Source organism: Podarcis raffonei, chromosome 14, assembly GCF_027172205.1.
Source record: "Podarcis raffonei isolate rPodRaf1 chromosome 14, rPodRaf1.pri, whole genome shotgun sequence".
NCBI classification, from domain to species: domain Eukaryota; kingdom Metazoa; phylum Chordata; class Lepidosauria; order Squamata; family Lacertidae; genus Podarcis; species Podarcis raffonei.
The window spans coordinates 48728737-48754307 of NC_070615.1; the positions used below are offsets into that span (position 1 = coordinate 48728737).

At 47.0% G+C, this 25571-nt stretch overlaps 1 protein-coding gene across 2 annotated transcripts in view; it reads right to left on the reverse strand.

The window, feature by feature from the left end:
• The window catches only part of MICALL2 (MICAL like 2), a 50753-nt gene extending 37605 nt beyond the window's left edge, over window positions 1-13148 (reverse strand). Inside the window, exon 1 of one of the 2 annotated variants that reach the window (XM_053364669.1) lies at window positions 12416-13148. In XM_053364669.1, coding sequence (XP_053220644.1) covers window positions 12416-12558 — 143 coding nt within the window. In that variant the 5' untranslated portion in view covers window positions 12559-13148. The remainder of the gene's footprint in view (window positions 1-12415) is intronic. The other variant, XM_053364670.1, reaches the window with a different exon arrangement.
• Window positions 13149-25571: the final 12423 nt, after the last annotated feature.

A 25571-nucleotide genomic window follows, 5' to 3' on the forward strand; every position in this document is an offset into this window, starting at 1 on the left:
GGAAGAACTGGGTACGGAGAGCTAGCAGGTTTTAGGGAAGCATGACTCAGCACTGATGAGTCATCAAAAATCAGCTTGAGAACACATTTCCTCCGAAGGCATAGCTGGTTGGGCAATGCAGACGCCGCAAAGCAGCCAAAAAAACCATGCTGATCTTTGCTCTTTATTACTCCGGCTCCAGACTTGAAAGGAAATCATCACCCCCGGAGCTTTAAGTTTATAATCCTGCTGCAATTTGGAGGCAGCGCCCTCACTTTCTCTTTCATTTCCACCTGGGCATTAACCTTAAGACCCACCTGGAAAATTTTATGAAAATGGTGTACCAATGGTACTTAACTCCGGTAAAAATGGCTAAAATTTACAAATTAAAATCGAATACCTGTTGGAGATGTAAAAAAGAAATAGGAACAATGTTTCACATGTGGTGGGAATGCCGACCTATTAAACAATTCTGGAATGAAATCTATGAAGAACTCAAAAAGATGTTTAAAATATCTTTCAGAAAAAAACCGGAGGCATTCCTTTTAGGTTTAATTACAAATGATATCCCCGAAAATCAAAGGAAAGTATTCCTTTATGCAACAACAGCTGCCAGGATGCTTATAGCTAAAAACTGGAAAGGCAGAAAAATTCCATCAGTGAAAGATTGGCAAATTAAATTTTGTGAATACATAAATCTGGCAAGACTCACAGCTTACATAAGGGGACAATCGGACCAGAAATTATTAAAAGAATGGGGTTGTGCTAAAGAGTATATGAAAAAACATTGTTCTGGAGTTAGTATATTGGTATGTAATGAATGATGCTTTACAGGGTTAAAGGAAAAGAAAAATGGTGTAAAAAAAAAAAAAGTACCAAGGTGGAAGTAATCTAATTAGACACAACAACACAGTAAGAGTAAATTTTTTGAGGTCTTAGAACAAAGAAAGGAAGTCAATTTGTGTTTATGTACGTAATGATATGGTTTTTTTCTGTAGATGTGTGCTTTTTCGTTTTTGTTTAGTTTAGTCTTGTTTCCTTTGTTTCCTTTGTTTTTTTTTTTTCTTTTGTTTTCTGTTTTTTTTCCTATACGTTCCGGGGATTTTTGTTTGTATAGTATTACTTTGGATTCAATGTTTGTAATTTTTGTTATGATTCTGCATTGAAAATAAAAAAATGCCAAAAAAAATAAATAAATAAAAGACAAGGTCCAGCTCAGTGGGGAATATGGACCTGGTTCCTGGGCTGTTTAAAAAAAAAAAAAAAAAAAGACCCACCTGGCAGGTGCAAAGTTTGGCACGCAAACACAGAGGTTGGGCACGGGAGGAAAGTCCCCTGCTGGCTTGCGTGTCCAGCCACAGATAAGGAAACTGGAGCAGGACAGTAGGGCGATAAAAAGAGAGGTGGAAGAGATGGAAAGAAGATGAAAGTCCAGACCAGAGAAGAATGGCGGATGAAGTTGATGGACTATGCTGAAATGGCCGGAAGAATCAGAAATAGCAACATTTTAATAAGGAATGAGGAAAATTTACAACTTATCTTAAAGGCCATTGTAAAATCGTTAATAGTACTGGAATATCACTTGCGGTTTGAGGCTGAATTTTGGACACAGTGGAGATGTTAAATATTTGTATCATCATAAAAGATGCAGGAGGAAATGATTAATAATAGGACCCACAAAGGGGAGAATGGAAGTCCAGGAGATTCCTTAGAGTCCTGTTTTTATTATTTATGTTTGATATATCTCTGTAAGTGTTTAATTTGAAAAACCAAATAAATAAATTTAAAACAGGAGAGAAGTTTCCGCTGGTTAGTTGGCAACGCTTTGAGCTAGAAGCCTGAAATTTAGTCAACAGGTGGCTAAGACACCCCATTTCCAGGGGAGAGCGGGGAAAGAACTGAAAAGCAGGTCATCTGAGCATTCCTCTTCAAAAACAGGACCCTAAGAGCATGCCGGGTTGAAACAGAGTTTCCACATTAGCTAGACAGCTAAAACTTTCCAATAGTTTGACCGGCTGTGCAATGGTTAGAGCAGGCTTCCTCAACCTTGGCCCTCCAAGTGTTTTGAGACTACAATTCCCATCACCCCTGACCACTGGTCCTGCTAGCTAGGGATCATGGGAGTTGTAGGCCAAAAACATCTGGAGGGCCGAGGTTGAGGAAGCCTGCGTTAGAGGATTGAATCCTGCTTCGAAACCCTACTCAACCACGAAGTTCACTGGCTGGCCTCAGGCCATTTGCTCCGTCACAGCCTATCCTACCTTGCAGGGCTGTTGTTGAGGACAAAACAGAGAAGGGTCCATAGGAAAAGTGGGATGCAAATATAGTAAATGAAACCATAATGGCAAGCAAGTAGCAGACCTAGTATGATGATAATAATAATAATAATAATAATAATAATAATAATAATAATAATAATACTTTATTTATACCCCACCCATCTGGCTGGGTTTCCCCAGCCACTCTGGTTGGCTTTCAACAGAATATTAAAATACGATAGTCTATTAAACATTAAAAGCTTCCCTAAACAGGGCTGCCTTCAGATGTCTTCTAAAAGTCTGGTAGTTGTTGTTCTCTTTGACATCTGGTGGGAGGGTGTTCCACAGGGCGGGTGCCACCACCGAGAAGGCCCTCTGCCTGGTTCCCTGCAACCTCACTTCTCGCAGCGAGGGAACTGCCAGAAGGCCCTCAGCGCTGGACCTCAGTGTCCGGGCAGAACAATGGGGGTGGAGACGCTCCTTCAGGTATACTGGACCAAGGCCATTTAGGGCATTAAAGGTCAGCACCAACACTTTGAATTGTGCTCAAAAATGTACTGGGAGCTAGTGTAGGTCTTTCAAAACCGGTGTTATGTGGTCTCGGCGGCCGCTCCCAGTCACCAGTCTAGCTGCCGCGTTCTGGATTAGTTGTAGTTTCCAGGTCACCTTCAAAGGTAGCCCCACGTAGAGCGCAAACTGAATTCACTAGTCCATCTTACTTGACGTTTGCACATTGCTACTGTTGCTCTCCAGTTTTCTGAAGTGCCCTTTGCTGGAATGTGAGCTTATCCTTTCCTGTACACGCAAACAACGCAGATGAAGAGAAGCTGGAAACAGTTGCTCAGTTGTCCTCCGCTCCCCCGAAGGATCCTGCCCCTACTCGCATCTCAGCTCAGGGCAAGGAAGGACAAGGGGTCTGAGGCTGACCCGGAGTCACTGACCCCCACATGCCTGTGGCAAGTTTCCAGCATCACCATATCAACATCCTGGGAAAGGCTTGACCTGTTGATTTCTGCCTGTCATGCAAAAAAAACCCCCCACTCAGTAGAAGCCAAGCGATTTCCTCAAGGGCATGCGGTCTACTCTATCATTTCATAGCTGCTTAAAAGAGGAAATTTTTGCAAGCGCAACTTGTCTCGCTGTAGGAAAGGGGAAAAGCAGCACTGAATAAAATTTCCCCCTCCAAATTCTACACAACTATTAAAGGCACAGGAGCTCAAACAGACCTGCCTGGTGCAGTAATGAAACTGGAGTGGAAATCTAATCAAGATGTTTTATAGATGGTCCTTAAAGGTAAAGGTAAAGGGACCCCTGACCATTAGGTCCAGTCGTGACCGACTCTGGGGTTGCGGTGCTCATCTCGCTTTATTGGCCGAGGAAGCTGGCGTACAGCTTCTGGGTCATGTGGCCAGCATGACTAAGCCGCTTCTGGCGAACCAGAGCAGCGCACAGAAACACTGTTTACCTTCCTGCCGGAGCGGTACCTATTTATCTACTTGCACTTTGACGTGCTTTCGAACTGATAGGTTGGCAGGAGCTGAGACCAGGCAATGGGAGCTCACCCCGTCGCGGGGATTCGAACCGCCAACCTTCTGATCGGCAAGTCCTAGGCTCTGTGGTTTAACCCACAGCGCCACCCGCATCCTTAACACCTACCAAAATAGCTAAAATGTATGACAAAAACAAATCTGTGCTGGAGGTGTGGTAAAACAGAGGGGACACTTATACATGTTTGGTGGACCTGTGAAAAAAATCAAAAGCTTCTGGAATATAGTACAGTGGTACCTCGGGTTACATACGCTTCAGGTTACATATGTTTCAGATTACAGACTCCGCTAACCCAGAAATAGTGCTTCAGGTTAAGAACTTTGCTTCAGGATGAGAACAGAAATTGTGCGCCGGTGGCGCGGCAGCAGCGGGAGGCCGCATTAGCTAAAGTGATGCTTCAGGTTAAGAACAGTTTCAGGTTAAGAACAGACCTCGGGAACAAATTAAGTACTTAACCTGAGGTACCACTGTATATGACGAGCTTAAAAAAATGTTTTAAGTATAACTTTATGAAAAATACAGAAGCTTTTCCACCAGCGATAACAGACACAGGTATAGCAAGAGAAGATCAGAAAATATTCCTCTCTGCCACAGGAGCGGCAAGGATCCTAATTGCTAAAAGCTGGAAAAAAGAAATTGTGCCAAGAAAAAAGGAATGGCAAGACAAACTGTTGGAGTATATTGAACTGCCTTAACAGATTAACAGAGGCAATTAGTAATTAAACTGGAGTGGAAATGAAGGGAAAGCAGGAAGAAGGGAGGGGAATCCCGTATCCTCAGAAGAACACCAGGGCAGTGAAAAAATGATTCCCGCTGCCACTCTTTGAAAGGAAAGTTGATTCCCTGGCCAGGAAGAGAACAGGCAGGGAGGGAAGTTCAAGGAAATGCCGGAGGGAGGTGGGAGGGGCTGGCAGGAAGCAGGAAGAGATTCATGAGAAGGGGAAAAGGAGGGTAAATAATGAAGAGACAAAGGCCACTTGGCACCATAAATAAAGGGCTGCGATGCCACTTTAAACAGCTGTGGTTTCATAGAATCATAGAACTGGGGAGGGGACCCCAAAGCTCATCTAGTCCAACCCCCGGCAATGCAGGAATCTCAACTCGATCTTATAGGGCAGATGGCCACCCAACCTCTTATTAAAACCCCCCAATGAAGGTTATGGAGATATGGAGATACAGAGGAGCTCAGCCGCCTCTCCTGGTTTGGGCGCAGCTGACCCAGGACAGAGGCAGGAAAGTACTGAGTTCTTTGCCTTTTCTGCAGTTTCAGTGAAGACTCACTTTTACTTCTGGATCCTCAGCACAAGAGATTTTTCCTTCCTCCGCTCACAAATTGGCTTCAGGTCAGCTTCCAGTTCAGCTCCTCAAAGAATCCTGCGAGCTGTGGTTTTATAGGGTGCTGAGAGTCGCTGGGAGACCCCTCTATTGCCCTCGCACAGCTGCAGACAATCTGACTTGGCTATGAGTCATCACCAAAGAAGAAAGAAGAAGTAGCAGTTCCCAGAATGGTTCAAAAACCAATCCCTCTTCCCAAGGAAATCTGGGAATTGTAGCTCCCTTCCTTTGTTGTTGTTGTTTAGTCATGTCCAACTCTTCATGACCCCCTGGACCAGAGCACACCAGGCACTCCTGTCTTCCACTGCCTCCCGCAGTTTGGTCAAACTCATGCTGGTAGCTTCGAGAACACTGTCCAACCATCTCGTCCTCTGTCGTCCCCTTCTCCTTGTGCCCTCCATCTTTCCCAGCATCAAGGTCTTTTCCAGGGAGTCTTCTCTTCTCATGAGGTGGCCAAAGTATTGGAGCCTCAGCTTCAGGATCTGTCCTTCCAGTGAGCACTCAGGGCTGATTTCCTTCAGAATGGAGAGGTTTGATCTTCTTGCAGTCCATGGGACTCTCAAGAGTCTCCTCCAGCACCATAATTCAAAAGCATCAATTCTTCAGTGATCAGCCTTCTTTATGGTCCAGCTTTCACTTCCATACATCACTACTGGGAAAACCATAGCTTTAACTATACGGACCTTTGTTGGCAAGATGAGCATCTTAAAAAGCTCCCTTGCTACATGGGAATAATCATACTGGTCTTCCTCGCAGTGTCGCTGTAAAGATTATCAGGAAAAAGTACCGTATGTGAATTGCTCCCAGCACTCAGCTCTTAAGGTAGATTTGCAGTGTGCGCATGTCAAACATTGGAGGCAATGACTTCAGCTCGTTCATGATAATATGACAGCAGCAATCGCAGATAACAATGGCTCTCAGTGAACCATTCACAGTGGCATCTGGTGTTAAACAGGGTTGTGTTATCACCCCAACTCTATTTATTATTTTCATCGCCATGATCCTACACTTTGTCGAATGGAAACTCCCCAACTGAGTAGAAATCATATATTGACCAGATGGAAAGCTCTTTAAGCTGAATAGGCTGAAAGCAAAGAATAAGATTACCATGGCTTCCATCATAGACCTTCAGTATACTGATGACAACGTAGTGTTTGCACACTCAGAGGATGACCTCCAAACCATCCTAAATATCTTCGCAGAAGCTTATGGATATCTTGGCCTATTGCTCAACATCCAAAAAACCAAAGTGCTGCACCAACAAGCACAAAGCAACCCCTCCGCAGTGTCACAAATCCAATGCAATGGTGTAACGTTGGAAAGTGTCAATCATTTCTCCTGCCTGGGGAGTTATCTTTCTACAAGGGCCGACATTCATGCCGAAATTCAGCATCACCTGAGAGCCAGTGTGGTGTAGTGGTTAAGAGTGGTGGACTCGTAATCTGGGGAACCGGGTTCACGTCTCCGCTCCTCCACATGCAGCTGCTGGGTGACCTTGGGCCAGTCACACTTCTCTAAAGTCTCTCAGCCCCACTCACCTCACAGAGTGTTTGTTGTGGGGGAGGAAGGGAAAGGAGATGGTTAGCCACTTTGAGACTCCTTAAAGGGAGTGAAAGGCGGGATATCAAATCCAAACTCCTCTTCTTCTTCTTCTTCTTCTTCTTCTTCTTCTTCTTCTTCTTCTTCTTCTTCTTCTTCTTCTCTGCAAGTACAGCTTTCTCCCGATTGAAGTGCAGCGTGTATGAGGACTGGGACATTCACAGGGAAACCAAAATGCTTGTTTACAAAGCAACCTGGTTCCTTCATCAACCTGGTGCCCTCCTGGTGCTCTGGAGCACAAACTCCCCCCCCCCGTGCTTGTTGGGGCTTTTGGGAGGTAACAGCACAACAGACGCTTTTTGGGGGAGCAGCAAGCTGGCAAATGATCTTTTACCGCAACTTAAGAAACAGCATAGAGAGGGACCCAGAAGCCGCCCCACCAAAGCCCACTCCCTATTAAGAACAGAGATATGTCTGCATCAAAATCCCGCTCAACTTCACCCAAATGTCTCTTCCTCACACACAAAAAAAGTCTTGTCCCCTATATCCATTATGCAAATCAAGCCACTGGGCAGAATTGACTCAGCTTCTGCTGGTTGTATTGAACAGGCGAGAAGCCACTGGGGCACTCAGGTCCCATGCTTGTGAAACACGGACCACTTATAAATGCCATCTCCAACTCCTCAAAAGATTCCATCAATGGTGTCTCCGAAAAAGTTTACACATCACTGGGGAAGACAGGCGAACTAATGCCAGTGTACTGGAAGAAGCAAAGATCTCCAGTGTCAAAGCGATGATTCTTCAACATCAGCTTCGTTGGACTGGTCATGTTGTGCGGATGCCTGATTATCATCTTCCAAAGCAACTACTCTATTCCGAACTTAAAAATGGAAAGCGTAATGCTGGTGGTCAACAAAAGAGGGTTAAAGACTCTCTCAATGCAAATCTAAAAAAATGTAGTATAAACACCGACAACTGGGAAACACTGGCCTGCGAGCGCTCCAATTGGAGAACAGCCTTCACCAAAGGTGTCATGGGCTTTGAAGATGCTGGAACTCAGGACGCAAGGGAGAAACGTGCTAAGAGGAAGGTACGCTTGGCAAACCCTCACCGTGATCAACTCCTGCACGGAAACCAATGTCCCCACTGTGGAAGGATGTGTGGATCCAGAATTGGCCTCCACAGTCAATTCCAGACTCACTATTAAGACTGCGTTCCTGGAAGACAATCTTACTTGGCTAGAGTATTCCTGTCAAGATTCAACAGGCACTTTCCAGAAGCAGCTGAAGACATTTTTGATCCGACAGGTAGATAAAGATAGATAAAGGGGTCTTTTACACTATGCTTCACTGGGATTTTAATCTTGTTGTGTTTTTTTAACAGTTTTTAATTATCTTATGTGCAAATCACCTTGGGACAGTGGTTTAGAAGGTGATTAACAAATTGTAAAAATACCAAGGCAGGGGCTAGCCCTTGGGTGAGCAGATTCTGTTTCACTCCTCCACCCCGACCCTCTGACCCTCTGGCCTGCTTTTCCTGAGTAGGATGTGGATGATGTATAAACAGCCAAACATGTGTCAGACCTGTTAGCAAAGCAAGTCAAAACAATAACTGGCAGGCAGGCTTTCCATCTAAAGTATTTGCTTTAGCCTCCACATTCCAAGGGGTAAGTTTAGCGTCTGTTTGCTGAGAAATAAACGCTGTTTAAACACAGATGCAATCAAGAAAAAGGATATGGGACAAGAATCCTGGCTTTTTTCCAGGAAGGCTCCATTGCAAAGATCCAGAATCAGATGGGCTCTTAAGAACAGAGCAAAACTGATTGAATCCATCTGCGGATTTAACAGTGAGAGATATCTGACTGAGGAAGAACCTCCCTCGGGAGATGGTGGACTCTCCTTCCTCAGAGGTTTTTAAGCAGAGGTTGGGAGGTTGGGTGGCCATCTGTCCTGGATGCTTTCGCTGAGATTCCTGCATTACAGGGGGTTGGACTAGATGACATTTGGGGGTCCCTTCTGAAATAAAAAATTTAAGGTCTGATATATATAATAAATGTTCATAAATGTACCAACCAAGCACGTACATAGATCAGCACAGGAAGACAGTCCTGAAACCATTTCGACTCCCAAACTGACCAAATGTTTTCTCTGCAAGGAGGGAGGGGGTGAAGGAACCTTCCCATTGTCTCAGGAATTGGGAAATCACCGTCTCAAAGGAATGGCCAGACTACCAGGAAAGGCAATCAGATAAGGCATTATCAGATAACCTGGCAGACAGGAAAAACCACAACATTCACATTTCTGTTGCAGACCGCCTTTTCTGTGATGTAGGTATGATGTTTGTGGGGGGTGGTCTTGGGTTACACCCCTTCTGTGATGCATGTATGATGTTTCTAGGGGTGGTCTTGAGCTCCAGGGAAGGCAATTTAAATTGTCTATATAAGGGCGGGCACACCTGGGTTCTAGGTCCTCCTCCTTTCCTGCATGTGAGGGGAGCACCCTGTTGCAACAGTTCAATAAAGATCAGGCTTACGAGCTGCTTTGCTTCTCAATATTCTCTGGTTGGCCTCTGTTCTTTTCTCCGACTGATGGAGAACCTGCAAAGGACTCTATAAGGGCTCTTGTGTTCCCCATAAGGGAATAAGGGCAGATTTTTGTTTATTACACTTCCAACTCAACATTTCTACGATTCTTTGACCTGTTGGTGCTGAAGACAGAGAGGAGAGGGTTGGGTAGAAGCAGCGATGCAGCTCGACCGCTCAGCTGTCTCCTTTCTCATTTCCCACAAGTTCCTTCGTCAGAGTCAGTCATATGGAAGGAAGTGGGACAAGGGGACATTATGCCACAGTGGCTCAGACAGTCATGCATAACCTCTGAGTTCATTCATCATGTGTGTTTGGGGTTTCAACAGGGATGGCGTCATCCGGTGGGCGAAGTTTGGTTGTGAGCGATTCCTTTGTCTGGCCCTGGTTTTGCGGGAGTGGAGGGTGATATAGTGGACCCCCGACAGGCCTGTGGAAAACCTCTTAGTTTTCTTAACTCTCAAGAGAAGACAGTTCCTTTTCCTTTGCTTCTTAATCCTTTTGCTCCTGCAATGGATTTACTTGGAAGAGAAGGGGGTGCATTCTGTTATTTATTATTTGGAATTCCATCCTGCTTTTCGTGGGCGGCAACTGCCAATTTGAATTAATTTTGAAGCTTCGGGAGATGAACAGTGAACTTCTTAGCTTTGGGGGAATGCATGCAGCCCTAGTGTGAATCTAGGGCAAAACGGGGGGGGGGGGGGTGAACTTGCTGAAATGGGAGGGGCAAGCTGTGCTGTGCAGCTCCCACTCAGGCACTCCCTATTGCAGCTGATCTCACCAGGGCTTGCTGTGACCGCCGATCAGCTGATTGGACCATCAGCTAGAAGGGGCCATGAAGAAGAGGAGTTTGGATTTGATATCCCGCCTTTCACTCCCTTTAAGGAGTCTCAAAGCGGCTAACATTCTCCTTTCCCTTCCTCCCCCACAACAAACACTCTGTGAGGTGAGTGGGGCTGAGAGACTTCAGAGAAGTGTGACTAGCCCAAGGTTACCCAGCAGCTGCATGTGGAGGAGCGGGGAATCAAACCCAGTTCCCCAGATTACGAGCCTGTCGCTCTTAACCACTACACTACACTGGCTCTCTGAGGGTCATCTAGTCCAACCCCCTGAAATGCAAGGATATTTTGCCCAATGTGCGGCTTGAACCCATGACCTGGAGATTAAGGGCCTCATGCTCTACCGACTGAGACATCCAGGGGATTGTAGAGTTTCAGAAAAGGGCAACCAAAATTATCGATATTCCACACTAGGGATCATTAGGGGAAAGAGCTGAAAAGAAAAATGCTAGTATCATGACACCGTGATGTAAATCTCAGGTGCAACTGCATTTGGAAAACCGTATAGGGTTCTGGTCACCTCACCCCAAAAAGGAGATGGAAGAGTTGGAGAAAGTTCAGGAAAGGGCAATGCAGGTGATCGAGGGGATGGATCAACAACCTTACAAGGAAAGGCACCAGCATTTGGGAGTTTTTTGTTTAGGGAAAAGGCAAGTTAGAGGGGATAAGGGACAAGTTTATAAAAATTATGCATGGCATGAAGAAAGTAGATAGATAAAAGTTTTGCTTCCTCTCTCGGAATACTAGAGGATATCCAGAGAAGCTGAACATTGGAAGGTTCAGGACAGACAAAAATAATTTATCCACATAGCGCATAGTTAAATTGTGAGGTTCCCTGCTGCAAAATGTGATAATGGCCACTAACTTGGATGGCTTTTAAAGAAGATTGCAGAAATCCACGGAGGTAAAGGCTATTGGCAGTGACTAGCCATGACATCTGTATTATCACTTTTGCTTTTAGGTGAAAAAACGTCAGATCTCACCTCTGTCCTGAATTCCCTCAGGGGAGTTTGGCAAGCCACCCTGCGGGCTTCAGCCAGCACTAATACCACCCCTACCTCGCAGGGTTGTTGTACGGATTGTCAGGACAAAATTAATGAGCATGTTTTTAAAACCTCCCTTCATCCGGATTGACTCCAGGGCAGGTTACAGGTTTGTTTGTTTGTCTGTTTTTAAGCACACAAGACGAAACTGAGGGGGAAGGAGCAGGCAAGTGCATTTTAAAAGTGCAAAAGAACTTTTTAAAAGGCTGAGCAAACAAAAACGTGGTGTTTTTTTTACTTGGCACCTAAAAGAAAGCCGTGATGCTGCCAGGTGAGCCTTAAGGGACGGCATCCCATAACAGAGGAAGAAAGCTTCTCTCACTAAGCGCCACCCACTTCGCTTGAAAAGGGAAGGCACAAACAGAGGTGGACATTGGAGCATGATTTCAGAGCAAAGGCAGATTGATAAAGAAGCTTATTGGATCAACCTGGATGTTTACAGGTTAATGAATGTGAAACTCTATGCGCCAAAGCATTGCTGCCCTCCATAAGTTGTTGGGCTCCAACTCCCATCAGCCCCAGCCAGCATGGCAAATGGCCAGGGGGTGATGGGAGCTGTGGTCCCCAGCATCAGCAATTACTACTACTTAAAGAGAGATATCCCCGCATCATATTTTCTGATCAGAGCACTTTGCGTAGGAACAACTTTGGACCACAAACCCCAGCTGATTCCGCTTTTTGGAGACATGAAGAAGTTGCCTCCATCAACACCACCTATATTATTATTAATATTATCATTATCATTATTATTTGCTTCAAATATCCCATCTTTGTATGGTTCTCCCTGCCTCCTCATTTAATCCTCACAGCAACCCCGTGAAGTAGACCAGGTTGAGAATAAGTGCCTGTTCCAAGATATAGCTCAGTCGGTTAGAGCATGGTGTTGATAATGCCAAGGTTGCAGGTTTGATTCCTGCAGCTGAGTATTCCTGCATTGCAGTGGGTTAGACTAGATGTCCCTCAGGGTCCCTTCCAACTCTATGATTCTGTGACTTATGGCCAAATGAACCCTGGTCACTCTCAGGCCTTTGTCCAACACTCTAACCACTGCACCACGCTGGCTTATGACTCTGGTAGACTGCATCTGTCCATGGAGGTGCCACTTAGCTATTCCAGAAAACCACCCTCTGAAAGCTCTACCTGCCAGAAACTTGCCATCCTGCCCTCATCCCCGCCCCCCAGCGCTTTGCAAGGGTTCTTTGCACACACACACCAAGTCCTTAATTGCAAGGGGGTGACACCCCTAAGGCAACCCCTTCCCCAGCTCTCTCTCTCTCTCTTTATAGAACTCACACGAGATCCGGCCTGTGGCGATGAAGGATGGCACAGAAGGCCAAACCGTCCCGGAAAGAAGTGGTCATGTTGGTGATGCTGACGTCCCGGTATCCTTGGCACTGTTGCTTGCACCACTGCTGGAGGGCTTGGATAGCTGCCATCTTGGAGGGGGGCGATGAAAATACGAGGAGGCGATGGAGAAGGAGGAGAGCGCGGTTCAGAGCCCCTCGCCTTGGCTTCTGGGCTGCTCAGCGCAGGGTTGGAGACGCTGGCGGTCTTCCGAAGCGCGCCGCCGTCTAAAGCTCTCCCCGCCCCTATCCAGTCCCCCAAGTTGCCCCGCGTCCTCCTTTTTCCATAGCAGGAGGCGAGGCGAGGAAAGCTGCAGGCAAAACTGTCTGAAATCCCAGGCACACGTGTCTAGCAGCGGGGCAACGTCTGGTGGCCAGCCACGTCGCGCGTTCCAAAATCTGCCAAATTGTTGCGGGGCGCGGGGCGGGCACTCTGTGCGAGAGACCCTCCCCAAATCCGGCGCCCGGGAAGAGCAGCGCCGGCGCAAATCCAACCCCGCTCCCGATCGGTGGAACGGAAAGCGGCCGCGGCGCTTCCGACGTGCGCCAAGACGCACGACCTCTCCAAAAAGTACCCCAGAGGCGCCCGTAGGAGCGGGCGGCCGGCCGGCCGGGCGGAGGGAGCCCCGTAAGGAGCGATCACGTCGGGGAGGCTCCGCCGGGAAAGCCGGAGAAACTCCAGCCTCCGGATCTGTGGGAAAGAGGAGGCGGGGAGGGAAAGGAAAACTTCGGCGGCGGGGGGAGCCGGGGAGCCAATGGCCGAGCCTGGAGCGCAGGAGGGCGGGGAGCGGGACGAGACCAGCCGAACTCCGCCTCCCGGACCTCCCGGACCTCCCCGCTCTGCCCTTCCTGGCTGCTGTCGGGCCTCCAGCGGCGATCTTCTGCGTGCTTACTCTCCGGTGCGCTCGGGAGTGGTCCAGTGGGGTGCCCTGGCCTGATACTATGCATGCTTACTCTGGAGTAAGGTGCGCTTCGCGCAGTTGGGAGGACCGGGTCCCTGCAGAGGATTCCCAATGGTGGGGCGAGCGGTCGGATCCTGATAGCACTTTTTTAGAAGTAAGCTCCTAGAGTCCTATAGGACGTCCAGCCCGATCCTGTTGTCCAACAGGAAAGCTATCTAGATCATTTATGACTTTTTTTTTAAACACAGGGCTCGGCGGGGGGAACCGGTCCATTTATTCCTACTTTTGGCTTCCTGCTTCTTAAAGGTAAGGGTAAAGGGACCCCTGACCATTAGGTCCAGTCATGGCCAACTCTGGGGTTGTGGCCCTCATCTCGCTTTATTGGCCAAGGGAGCCAGCGTACAGCTTCCGGGTCATGTGGCCAGCATGACTAAGCCGCTTCTGGCGAACCAGAGCAGCGCACGGAAATGCCGTTTACCTTCCCGCCAGAGCGGTACCTATTTATCTACTTGCACTTTGACGAGCTTTCGAACTGCTAGATTGGCAGGAGCAGGGACCGAGCAACGGAAGCTCACCCCGTTGTGGGGATTAGAACTGCCGGCCTTCTGATCGGCAAATCCTAGGCTCTGTGGTTTAACCCACAGCGCCACCCACTTCTTAAGCAGTTCCTAATCCATAAGAGGGCCTCTGCTCTTATCCCCTGTTTTTGGCATCTCTGGAGACAATGGAGAAGTGCACCTTCCTGGATAAAGTCAAACTGTTGAACAGTTACAGCGCCTGCCGTGGCTGTAGAGACCGATAGGGGAGAGACATGTTTTGTTGCAGCTGGGACACATGAAAGTGTCCAGTTGTGCTGCTGCAGATGCACCAGGGCGATTTTTCTCTCTGCTCCTCCCAGAGGTCATTCTTCCTCTGGCCACTGCTGTGGATGCACAACTTGACTGCTCTTGTCTCCAGGGGATTCCCGCAGACATCTCCTGAAACAGACGGTTGCCAACAACTACAAAATAGTATCTTTAGCAATGCTTTTCAACCAAGGCTGACACAACCCCCCGCACAAGTACACTATATAAAAGAATATAAGCCTTACCCCCTCACCCTTCCTCTCCCCCCTCTTCTTCTCCAGCCTTATACTGTACTCAGCACTAATGTTTCATACCAAATGTCATTGGTCTGTGAGAAATCCTGAAAAAAGAGGCAAGGCATGTGCTTTTGTAAACCAAGGAGATCTTTAATCCACAACAGCAGCAATGCTTTCCAACCCATTTCACCAGAACAGACACTTAAGCTAACCAGCCTGTGATCCCCCCCCTGGAAATTCCCCGCCAGATCCCTTAAAAAAAAAGCCTTTTCATTGGCCACTTACCAGTCCTCAAGTTTGGAAGCCGATCTTGGGGACAAATTACATATTTTTGTAAGGAGATCAGCAGTTTTCGCATCTGAGTTCTTTCTGAAGATTCTCTCTAAGACATGGATAGACAAACTAAGGCCCAGGGGGCCGGATCCGGCCCTGTCGCCTTCTCAATCCAGCCTGTGGACGGTCCAGGAATCAGCGTGTTTTTACATGAGTAGAATGTGTGCTTTTATTTAAAATGCATCTCTGGGTCATTTGTGGGGCATAGGAATTCGTTCATTTATTTCCCCAAAATATAGTCCGGCCCTCCACACGGTCTGAGGGACAGTGGAACGGCCCCCTGCTGAAAAAGTTTGCTGACCCCTGCTCTAAGAGGAATGCCTCCCAGACCCAGCAATCTGCTGGGTTTTAATTCACCAAGGAGGCCCCAACCTCCCCTCAAAGGTCTGCCAAAACAAGGGTTTCCAGCGGGTGGCAGAACCCAAACAGAAAGGGTGTGTGTGTGTGTGTGTGTGTGTGTGTGTGTGTGTGTGTGCCAGGGCAGGTAGCGAGGAAGGAGGTGCGTGGCCCACTCTCCCCACCTGCACTGAGACCACTTCCAACCTTCTTGCTTACAACGCAAAAGGAGTTGGGAAGATCGGAGAACAGGAAGCTTCTACTGAGGCGAACCCACTGGTCCATCTAGCTGAGAACTGCCTATTCTGCCTGGCAGCAGCGCTGGAAGGTCTCAGGCACAGCCCTACTTTGGGACCTTCTGTCCACAAAGAGTTTAAAGAAGAAGAGTTTGGATTTGATATCCGGCTTTATCACTACCCGAAGGAGTCTCAAAGCGGCTAACATTCTCCTTTCCCTTCCTCCCCCAAAACAAACACTCTGTGAGGCGAGTGAGGCTGAGAGACTTCAGAGAAGTGTGACTGGCCCAAGGTCACCCAGCAGCTGCATGTGGAGGAGCAGGGAAGCGAACCCGGTTCCCCAGATTACGAGACTACCGCTCTTAACCACTACACCACACTGGCTGAGCTTCACCTTATAAACAGGTGACAGCCGCTACCATACTCCATGCAGTTGTGAACACACACACACCCCACATTACCCCCAAATAGGGATTTGCTGATCAGTGTTATGGGCAACGGGCATGGCTGATTTGCTTGTTAGGTAAAGGTAAAGGGACCCCTGACCATTAGGTCCAGTCGTGGCCGACTCTGGGGTTGCGGCGCTCATCTCGCTTTATTGGCCGAGGGAGCCGGCATACAGCTTCCGGGTCATGTGGCCAGCATGTGGCGAACCAGAGCAGCGCACGAAAACACCATTTACCTTCCCGCTGGAGCAGTACCTATTTATCTACTTGCACTTTGACGTGTTTTCGAACTGCTAGGTTGCAGGAGCAGGGACTGAGCAACGGGAGCTCACCCCATCATGGGGATTCGAACCGCCGACCTTCTGATCAGCAAGTCCTAGGCTCTGTGGTTTATCCCACAGCGCCACCCACGTCCCCGATTTGCTTGTTAACCATGGCTAAATGAGCTACGTACGTACCTTTAAAAAGCTCTTCTTTTTCTCTCTTTCTATTTGTGTTTCCTTTCTTGGTCTTTCTCTTTTTGATATGCTAAGAAAAAGATAAAGTGATAAAAGTGTATTATGAAAACCTCAGTAAGTTCAAAGTGATGCTATGTAATTTTTTTAGTAGTATTTACAAAATGTTTAACTGTTTAATTGTAATGACTTGATGTAGCAACCACTGTGGTTGTTTTTCCCCCTCTTTGTTATTGTTGAATTCTAAATAAAGTTTTATTCTGCTAAAAAATAAAAATAAATAAAAATAAAAAGCACTGTTTTTATTGAAAAATTCCTCCCACTTCACAGACAACAACCAGCAGAAACAGCCGCCTAATCCCATTGCAGCCAAGCAAACATGTGCTTAAATGTCAGCGGAGATTTTTTCAAATCTCATGTCAGCCCTGTGGAAAGATGAAGACTTTAGAAGGCGACGTACGCCTCTCCGAAATGATCTATGGATTATGGTGAAACATGGAATGGTGGAAGAGTCTTTGTTAACATGTGAGATGAGTAGGGGGCCATGATTATGCGCAGGAACCTGACTAGGGGAGGCCAGCGCCAGCATGCATTTGTTGGGTTAATCCTCTGTCAGAACCACTTCAGTAAAGCGCATTTCTCTCCCAGCCTTCTAAGATGCTAGCCAGTTTGCATTTGCAGCTAGAAAGCCAGTGAGGATTGTTGTTCCATCAGATTTCTACCTTCTTATCTTTGCACTTTCTCAGTGTTCTTCAACCTTGGGTTCCTGGATGTTGCTGGACCACAACTCCCATCAGCCCTGGCCAAGCTGTCTGAGGCTAATGGGAATCATAGAACTGTAGCATTAAAGAGTCCGCAAGAGTCATCTCTTCCCACCCCCTGAAGCGCAGGAAACTCAACTAAAGCATCCATGACAGGGGGCTATCCAACCTCTGCTTAAAACCCCCAGGGAAGGAGAATCTGCCACCTCCCGAGGGAGACTGTTCCACTGTTGAACAACTCTTCCTGTCAGAAAGTTCTTCTTGATGTTTAGTCAGGATCTCCTTTCTGAAGGAGCGTCTTCACCCCCATCGTTCAGCCCGGACACTGAGGTCCAGCTCTGTGGGCCTTCTGGCAGTTCTCTCCCTGGGAGAAGCAAGGTTACAGGGAACCAGGCAGAGGGCCTTCTCGGTGGTGGCTCCCACCCTGTGGAACGCCCTCCCACCAGATGTCAAGGAAATAAACAACTATCTGACCTTTAGAAGACAACTGAAGGCAGCCCTGTTTAGGGAACTTTTTAATGTTTTGTTGGAAGATGCCTGAGTGGATGGGAAAACCCAGCCAGATGGGCAGGGTATAAATAATAAATAATAATAAATAATAAATTATTATTATTCTGGTGGATCGATCTGGTGGAACGCTCTGTCACTAGAGACTAGGGCCCTGCGGGACTTGACATCTTTCCGCAGGGCCTGCAAGACAGAGCTGTTCCGCCTGGCCTTTGGCCAGAGCACAGCCTGACTCCCTCCCTCGGCAATCTTCGTGGAGCTCTGGCACAATGGTTGCCAGTGGCTTGATTTTAATCAATTTTATAATGAATGATTTTAGAGTGTTGTTTGTGCTGTACTTTTGTACTGTTTTATTGTTGTTAGCCGCCCTGAGCCCGGCTTCGGCTGGGGAGGGTGGGATATAAATAAAATTTATTGTTGTTGTTGTTGTTGTTGTTGTAACTTGAATCCATTATTTTGAGTTTCACCCTCTCTGGAGAAGGAGAAAAGCTTGCTCTACCTTCCATATGTCAGCCATTGAAGTATTTGAAGATGGCCATCATATCTGCTCTCAGTCACCTCTTTTCCAGGCTAAACAGACCCAGCTCCTTCAACTGTTCCTCATCAGGCTTGGTTTCCAGACCCTTGATCATCTTGGTTGCCCTCCTCTGCACATGTTCCAGCTTGTCAACATCCTTCTTAAATTGTGGTGCCCAGAATTGGACACAGTATTCCAGGTGTGGGCTGACTAAGGCAGAATAGAGTGGTACTATGACTTCCTTTTCTGACCAAACTGCGGGAGGCAGTGGAAGACAGAAGTGCCTGGCATGCTCTGGTCCATGGGGTCACGAAGAGTCGGACACGACTAAACAACAACAACATGACTTCCCTTGACCTGGACACCATACTTCTCTTGATGCAGCCTAGAATAGCACTAGCATTTTTTGCTGCTGCACACTGTTGACTCATGTTAAGCTTGTGATCTACTAAGACCCCTGGATCCTTTTCACATGTACTGCTAGTAGGCCAGGTATCCCTCATCTGGTTCTTCCTGCCTAAGTGCAGAACCTTCCATTTGTCCCTATTGCAATTCATTTTGTTAGTTTTGGCCCAGTTCTCCAGCCTGTTAAGGTCATCTTGAATCCCGGTTCTGCATTGGCTACCCCTCCTAGTTTGGTGTCATCTGCAAGCTGGATGAGCACCCCCTCAATACCTTCATCCAAGTCATTTGTAAAGATGTTGAACAACAATGTGCTCAGTCAACCAGCTGCAAATCTGCCTAACAGTTACCTTGTCCAGTTGTAATGCAGTAACATCTCAGGTCCTGAGGTTGAAGAAGACTGTAATAAATCTAACTCACTTCTTTGGGCTGGTTCTTGTGGGATGCAATCCATTGGTGCAGTCAAAGGCAACATTCCTTATTTCCCAAGAGTGGGCACAGGCAGGGGGACATCCAGTCAGTGTAACTTCCTGTCCCACTGGTCTGGAGCGACCTCCTCCTGCGTGTGATCTGGGAGATGGGCATGGCTCTGGCTGACTCCATAAAAGACCTTATCTTGCAGCTATTTTCTCAGCTCGTCTTGATCCTGCTATTGTCTTGTTCTATCTTTTGCTGCCATGCTGCTCTCCTGCAGCCATTTTGTATTCTATTAATGCAATTTTGCTGTCTGCTGCCTCTTAGCAGTTCAGTCGCCATATGAGATGAACTCACAGTTTCTTTATGTAACCACTAAATAAAGCCTGCCTTTCAGGGTTCAAATCGTGAACTGAAATGTGAGTAAACTTTTTCTTGCTTTACTCAGAAAGACTCTTGTGTCTTTATTCTTTTAGGAGGGATCAAAAGGGGACACCGGGAAATAATCTTAACTAAGAGATTCAAATGAATCTGCAAACTAGCTTCCAGATATATTAAGGGGAATTTGCTCTGCTACATCACTCACCAGCATGAGTGAAGGATAATATTTATTCAATATATCCTTTCCTACTATCCTTAACATCCCCATAGTTCACACAAGCTCATTCCTCACTGACTAATGGAGAGGACCATGTATGGATGAGAAATCATAGCTTAATCACTTCAAACATACAATTTTGAAGACATTGTGTTCTAACGGAGAGGCAGTTCATATATTCAGGTGAGCATTAGCAAGTAATTACAGTGAGAAGTGAAAAGTGATGGGCATGTCTATCAATTTCACCTCTGCTTTTCATTTTTGTTTTCCCCTAAAGGTCAGCTGGCCCTGTTTCCATGATTTTGCCATTTGCCTTAAAAATATATATATATCATGGAAATTTGTGTTAATTTCGAAGGAGAACATAAAAAGACCCCTGGTGGATCAGGCCCATCTAGTCCAGCATTGGGTTCTCACATGGCCAACCATCATTTTAAGTGGTTTGCATCCTTTCCAGATTCTCTCATAGAAACCATCACAGCCCTTAATTTTGCTAGTTAGACCTCTCCCAAGGCTAACATTAAATTGTTATGGGATGTTTTTATGGGTGGGGTCAGTCTGGATGATACCCTGGGCCCCTTCCAAGCCTGTGATCTCGTGCCCAGTGAGACTCAGAATCTAGTAGAAGAGGCTGCTGAACTGGGTAAACTAGTTCCTTTGTTAAGGGAATGGCACTGGCTGCCCAGTTAAGTACCGCCATTTACATGTTTAAAATGGTTGCCATAGGGACACATGGGCGAGTATTTTCCCACTCCACTGGACTAACAGTAGGCCAAAGAGGGAGAACAACAGGCCAATGATGGATGGAGAACAATAGGCCAAGGGGGACCAAGTTTGAGAGAGTTGTGTTTGTGAGTTGGGGTGATGCTGGAAGCTGGAGAATGAGAAACGCATCTCGTTCTGTGCTGCACCCAAAGCTGTGAGCTTGGGGGCTTCCCTGGAACATTAATGGGCAAGCAAGATCTGTTGGGGCATTAATGCTGTGAGCCCCTCCATCCTATGCTCAGATGGTAAAGGACCCCTGACAGTTAAGTCCAGTCACGAACGACTCTGGGGTTGCGGAGCTCATCTCGCTTTACTGGCCGAGGGAGCCGACGTTTGTCCGCAGACAGTTTTTCCGGGTCATGTGGCCAGCATGACTAAGCTGCTTCTGGTGAAACCAGAGCAGCGCATGGATATGCCGTTTACCTTCCCGCCGGATTGGTACCTATTTATCTACTTGCACTTTGATGTGCTTTCGAACTGTTAGGTTGGCAGGAGCAGGGACTGATCAATGGGAGCTCACCCCGTCGCGGGGATTCAAACCACTGACCTTCCCATCAGCAAGCCCAAGAGGCTCAGTGGTTTGGACCACAGCACCACCCGCATCCCATGCTCAGATGGTACATATGTGTAAATAAAACCATGTATCCTAAAGACTTCGCAGTCTCCGTTGACCGTCATTCCAGGGCAACCGAACCCTGGGTGCATGTGGGAACCCCTGGAGTCTCTTGCCGCTCTGAGATTGGAGTGTATGCTCATTGGGGCAGGGACATGCCTTATTTCATGCTGAGAAATGCCATCTACAGTGCTGGCAGCATTTAAGCGATGAGCAAGCGCCCCCTAACTGGTCATGTATCAGGTTTGTCACGTTACTCCATGCCAAACTGGCATTTGGGATCCTGGTGGGAGCTGTGTGTGTGTGTGTGTCAGAGAGATAAACCCTCGCCGTTGATTCGCAGGAAATGCCGGGGAAGACCCAACAAACGTACGTCGCTCCCGGGTGACGGTGCGGCAAAACAGGAGAGGTAAGGGTTATTTCCCCCTCTGCCAGAGTTGCTGCCCATAAATTGGGCTGGAATTATTAATAATACATGCCATATAATATATTGATGACAGTTCTATGGGCACGATATGGATAATATACATTAATATATAACCACCGTTACAAATAATTCACCACATTCCCTCCGTCTACATCAGCGGTCACCGGACAATGCATTTACTTTGCGGTAAGGATTATAGATGGCGTTATAAATGGCTCGCCGTCCACCGCCCGCAACTTTTCTCCTTTTCCCTCTCCCGCGTCTCGGCGCCTTTAATATTAATGGGCTCCTGAACTGCAGCGGCGCAACGGCGCAAACAATGCGCCATTAATATTTGATGCGGCATCTATAGCCTCCCCCCCATCCATCATTTATAACAGGCTACAAAAACATTATAAAACATTTATTACGCGTTTATAGATCATTTCATACTAAAAAGCAAAGTTGTGTTATAAATGCATTATTAATCCTTTACGCCGTTTATAGGAATCTCTTGTAATAAGGGTTTAGCATATGTTGCTCTACAAGCGGGATAATAAATAGGTTGTCGGCCGCTGATGGGAAATATATTACACTGTGGAACTTCGCTTCCTTCAGTCACGGCCGGGCTCGGCGGACGAAAGAGGACAGGATCGGCATCTGTTTAGGCCTGCACTGCGTTAGGCGTTAAGCAGCGCCCACGAGGCATGTCAAAAGGCAAGGAGTTTAAAGCCCAGATGGGGTTTTAGCAACGGACCATTCCGTTGCAAAGGACCCCAGCCAAGGATCCAAATAACTCTCTGCAACTAATTCCTGCCAATATCGTAATGGAGTTATACAATTGCACAACTGCAGTTGGGATACCGTGTATGTTTCTTGCGGCCTCACCCAGTGCCAGATTTACGTATAAGCTAAACAAGCTGTAGCATAGGGCCCCACTCTCTTGGGGGCCCCCCAAAAACTTAAAGGAAAATAACCCTGGATGTACATTTCCAAAATATAAGATTAAAAGCAAATAAAATAAAACCTACGTACAGCAACAGTGCTTTGTGTTGTGTGGGCTCCTGTGATGTAAGTTATAGGCCCTGCCTGCTAGCCTGCTCCTTCAAATATCACTGGTTTGCTCACTTCTATATATAGGGTGCCTACATTCTGCATGGACTGGTTGTATAGCAACATGGGCAAATGGCTTTCGATACCTATTAGGTCCATAAATTACCATATAGCAAATATTCAGCACAAAAAACAGCAACCATTTGTTGTTGACAAAGGACAGCTGGACATATAAAGGGCCCCATTACCTTCAGTAGCTTAGGGCCTCATCAAACCTAAATCTGGCCCTGGCCTCACCTCAAAAAGGGTATCATAGAGATGGAGGAGGTTCAGAAAAGGGCCACTCAAATGATAAAGGAGATGGAATGACTGCCCTGAGAATAAAGGCTGCAGCATTTGGGACTTTCCCCCCTCTCTTTTTAGTTTAGAGAAAATTCAAGTAAAAGACAACATTTTAAAAGGTTATTTAATTTTGCATTAACGTGGCAAAAGCGTGGAGAGAAAAGTTTTTCTCTGTCTCCCTTAACGCTAGAGCTCATCGACTTGAAGCAGAAAGTTTGAGGATTTGGGATTATAAAAGAAAGGACTTGTTCGTGCAGTTAGCCTGTGGAACTCCCTCCCACAAGAGGCAGCGATGGCCAGCAACTTGGATGGCTTTAAAAGAGGGTGAGAGAAACTCATGGAAGAGAAAGCTATTGATGGCTACTAGCCAAAGCTATGGTTTTCCCAGTAGTGATGTATGGAAGTGAGAGCTGGACCATCAAGAAGGCTGATCGCCGAAGAATTGATGCTTTTGAATTATGGTGCTGGAGGAGACTCTTGAGAGTCCCATGGACTGCAAGAAGATCAAACCGATCCATTCTGAAGGAAATCAGCCCTGAGTGCTCACTGGAAGGACAGATCCTGAAGCTGAGGCTCCAATACTTTGGCCACCTCATGAGAAGAGAAGACTCCCTGAAAAAGACCCTGATGTTTGGAAAGATGGAGGGCACAAGGAGAAGGGGGCGACAGAGGACGAGATGGTTGGACAGTGTTCTCGGAGCCACCAGCATGAGTTTGACCTAACTGCGGGAGGCAGTGGAAGACAGGAGTGCCTGGCGTGCTCTGGTCCATGGGGTCACAAAGAGTCGGACACGACTAAACAACTAAACAACTAAACAACAACAACAAAGCCATGAGGACCATGATCTACCCCCACAGCTGGAGACAGAAATGCTTCTGAGGGGAGAGAGTTGCTCTTGTGTTCGAATCCTACCTGGTTTTCCCCAGGCATCTGGTCGGCCACTGTGAGAACAGGATGCTGGACTAGGTGGGCCCCTGGTCTGTTCCAGCTGGTTTTAGGTTCTTGCAATCTTGCACCCACAATGATTCTAACGCTCAGTCTGTCTGTTCCTTCTATTCCATATCCTGCGACCTTGTACATTTTTTGATAAAAACAGGGAAATGCCTGTTAGTCCCCTAAGACTAGTGCCAAGCTCAAAACCTCCACTCTGAACCATTGCCAAACTCTGCCTGCTGTTTCCTATACAATGGTACCTCGGGTTAAGTACTTAATTTGTTCCAGAGGTCTGTTCTTAACCTGAACCTGTTCTTAACCTGAAGCACCACTTTAGCTAATGTTCTCATCCTGAAGCAAAGTTCTTAACCCAAGATACTATTTCTGGGTTAGCAGAGTCTGTAACCTGAAGTGTCTGTAACTTGAGGTACCACTGTACAGTGGACGCTCGGGTTGCGAACGTTATCCATGCGGGAAGCACGTTCGCAACCTGCAGTGTTCACAACCCGCAGTGCCGCGTCTGCACATGTGTGGGTCGTGATTCGGCGCTTCTGTGCATGCGTTTCTGAGCAATTTAGCGCTTCTGCACATGCACAAAGCTCTGAAACCTGGAAGTAACTCCGTTCCGGTACTTTCAGGTTCAGCATGGTGCGCAACCCGAAGTGTCTGTAACCCAAGGTATGACTATATTGATTTACCGTATTTTTTGCTCTATAAGACTCACTTTTTCCCTCCTAAAAAGTAAGGGGGAAATGTGTGTGCGTCTTATGGAGCGAATGCAGACTGTGCAGCTATCCTAGAAGCCAGAACAGCAAGAGAGATTGCTGCTTTCACTGCGCAGCGATCCATCTTGCTGTTCTGGCTTCTGAGATTCAGAATATGTTTTTTCTTGTTTTCCTCCTCCAAAAACTAGGTGCGTCTTGTGGTCTGGTGCGTCTTATAGAGCGAAAAATACGGTACTCTGCAACAAGCTACTCCCCACTTATTGAAAGGCCAAAGAGGTGTTCCTTTTGGTCAGGAGTGCCCGGGGCCAAGGGTGCCATGCAGCGTGCCTGGTCCTGGACCGAAATTTGTGGGTGCCCGGCTGCTTCACGGGGAATTTTGTGGGTGCCCGGGCACCCAGGGCCTCAGAGGGTTGGCACCTATGCTCTGGGTGCCTATATGCTTGAATTATCGCTGCAGTTTATATCCAGCCACTTTTGATTGATGGGGTCTGTGTGGAGAGGGTAACAACGTTCAGATTTTTGGGCATTGAATTACAAGAGGATCTGTCCTGGAGTGTCAACACAAGGGGGCTTGTGAAGAAGGCGCAGCAGAGACTGTACTTTTTGAGAATTCTAAGGAAAAACCATCTTCCGCAGAAACTGCTGCTTGCCTTCTATCACTGTGCCATTGAGAGCGTGCTCACTTATGGCTTATGTGTGTGGTACGGAAGCTGTACTACCCAGGACAGGATGGGGTTGTGCAGAGTTGTTAAGGCAGCAGAGAGCATTGTTGGCTGCCCACTCTCCACCTTAGAGCAGATTTATGCCACAAGGTGCCATAGGAAGGCACTGGACATAGTAAAAGATCCATCGCATCCTGGTCACTGTCTCTTCGAGCTCCTGCCGTCGGGACGGAGATACAGGACGATGAAGACAAGAACGAGCCGTCTTAAGAACAGCTTCTTCTCCAGAGCGATCTCAGCCCTGAATGGGAAGCCTGGACTTTGAAAGTCATCTAATCTTCCTTGCTGTACTATACTGTATTGTTTTAATTAGTGTTTTTATGGAGCAGTCGAGTAATTTCGTTGTCCCTGAGAGGGGGCAATGACAATAAAGATATTATTATTATTATTATTATTATTATTATTATTATTATTAGGATGCAGACAAACTGGAACTGTTTCAAAGAAGGGCAAAAGACACAAGAACAACAAACAGGACCCACAACTCAATAAATGTGAAAGGAAGTTTGGTCTCATATTGACAAAGATTTTTTTTATATACTGGTCTAACTCAGGATA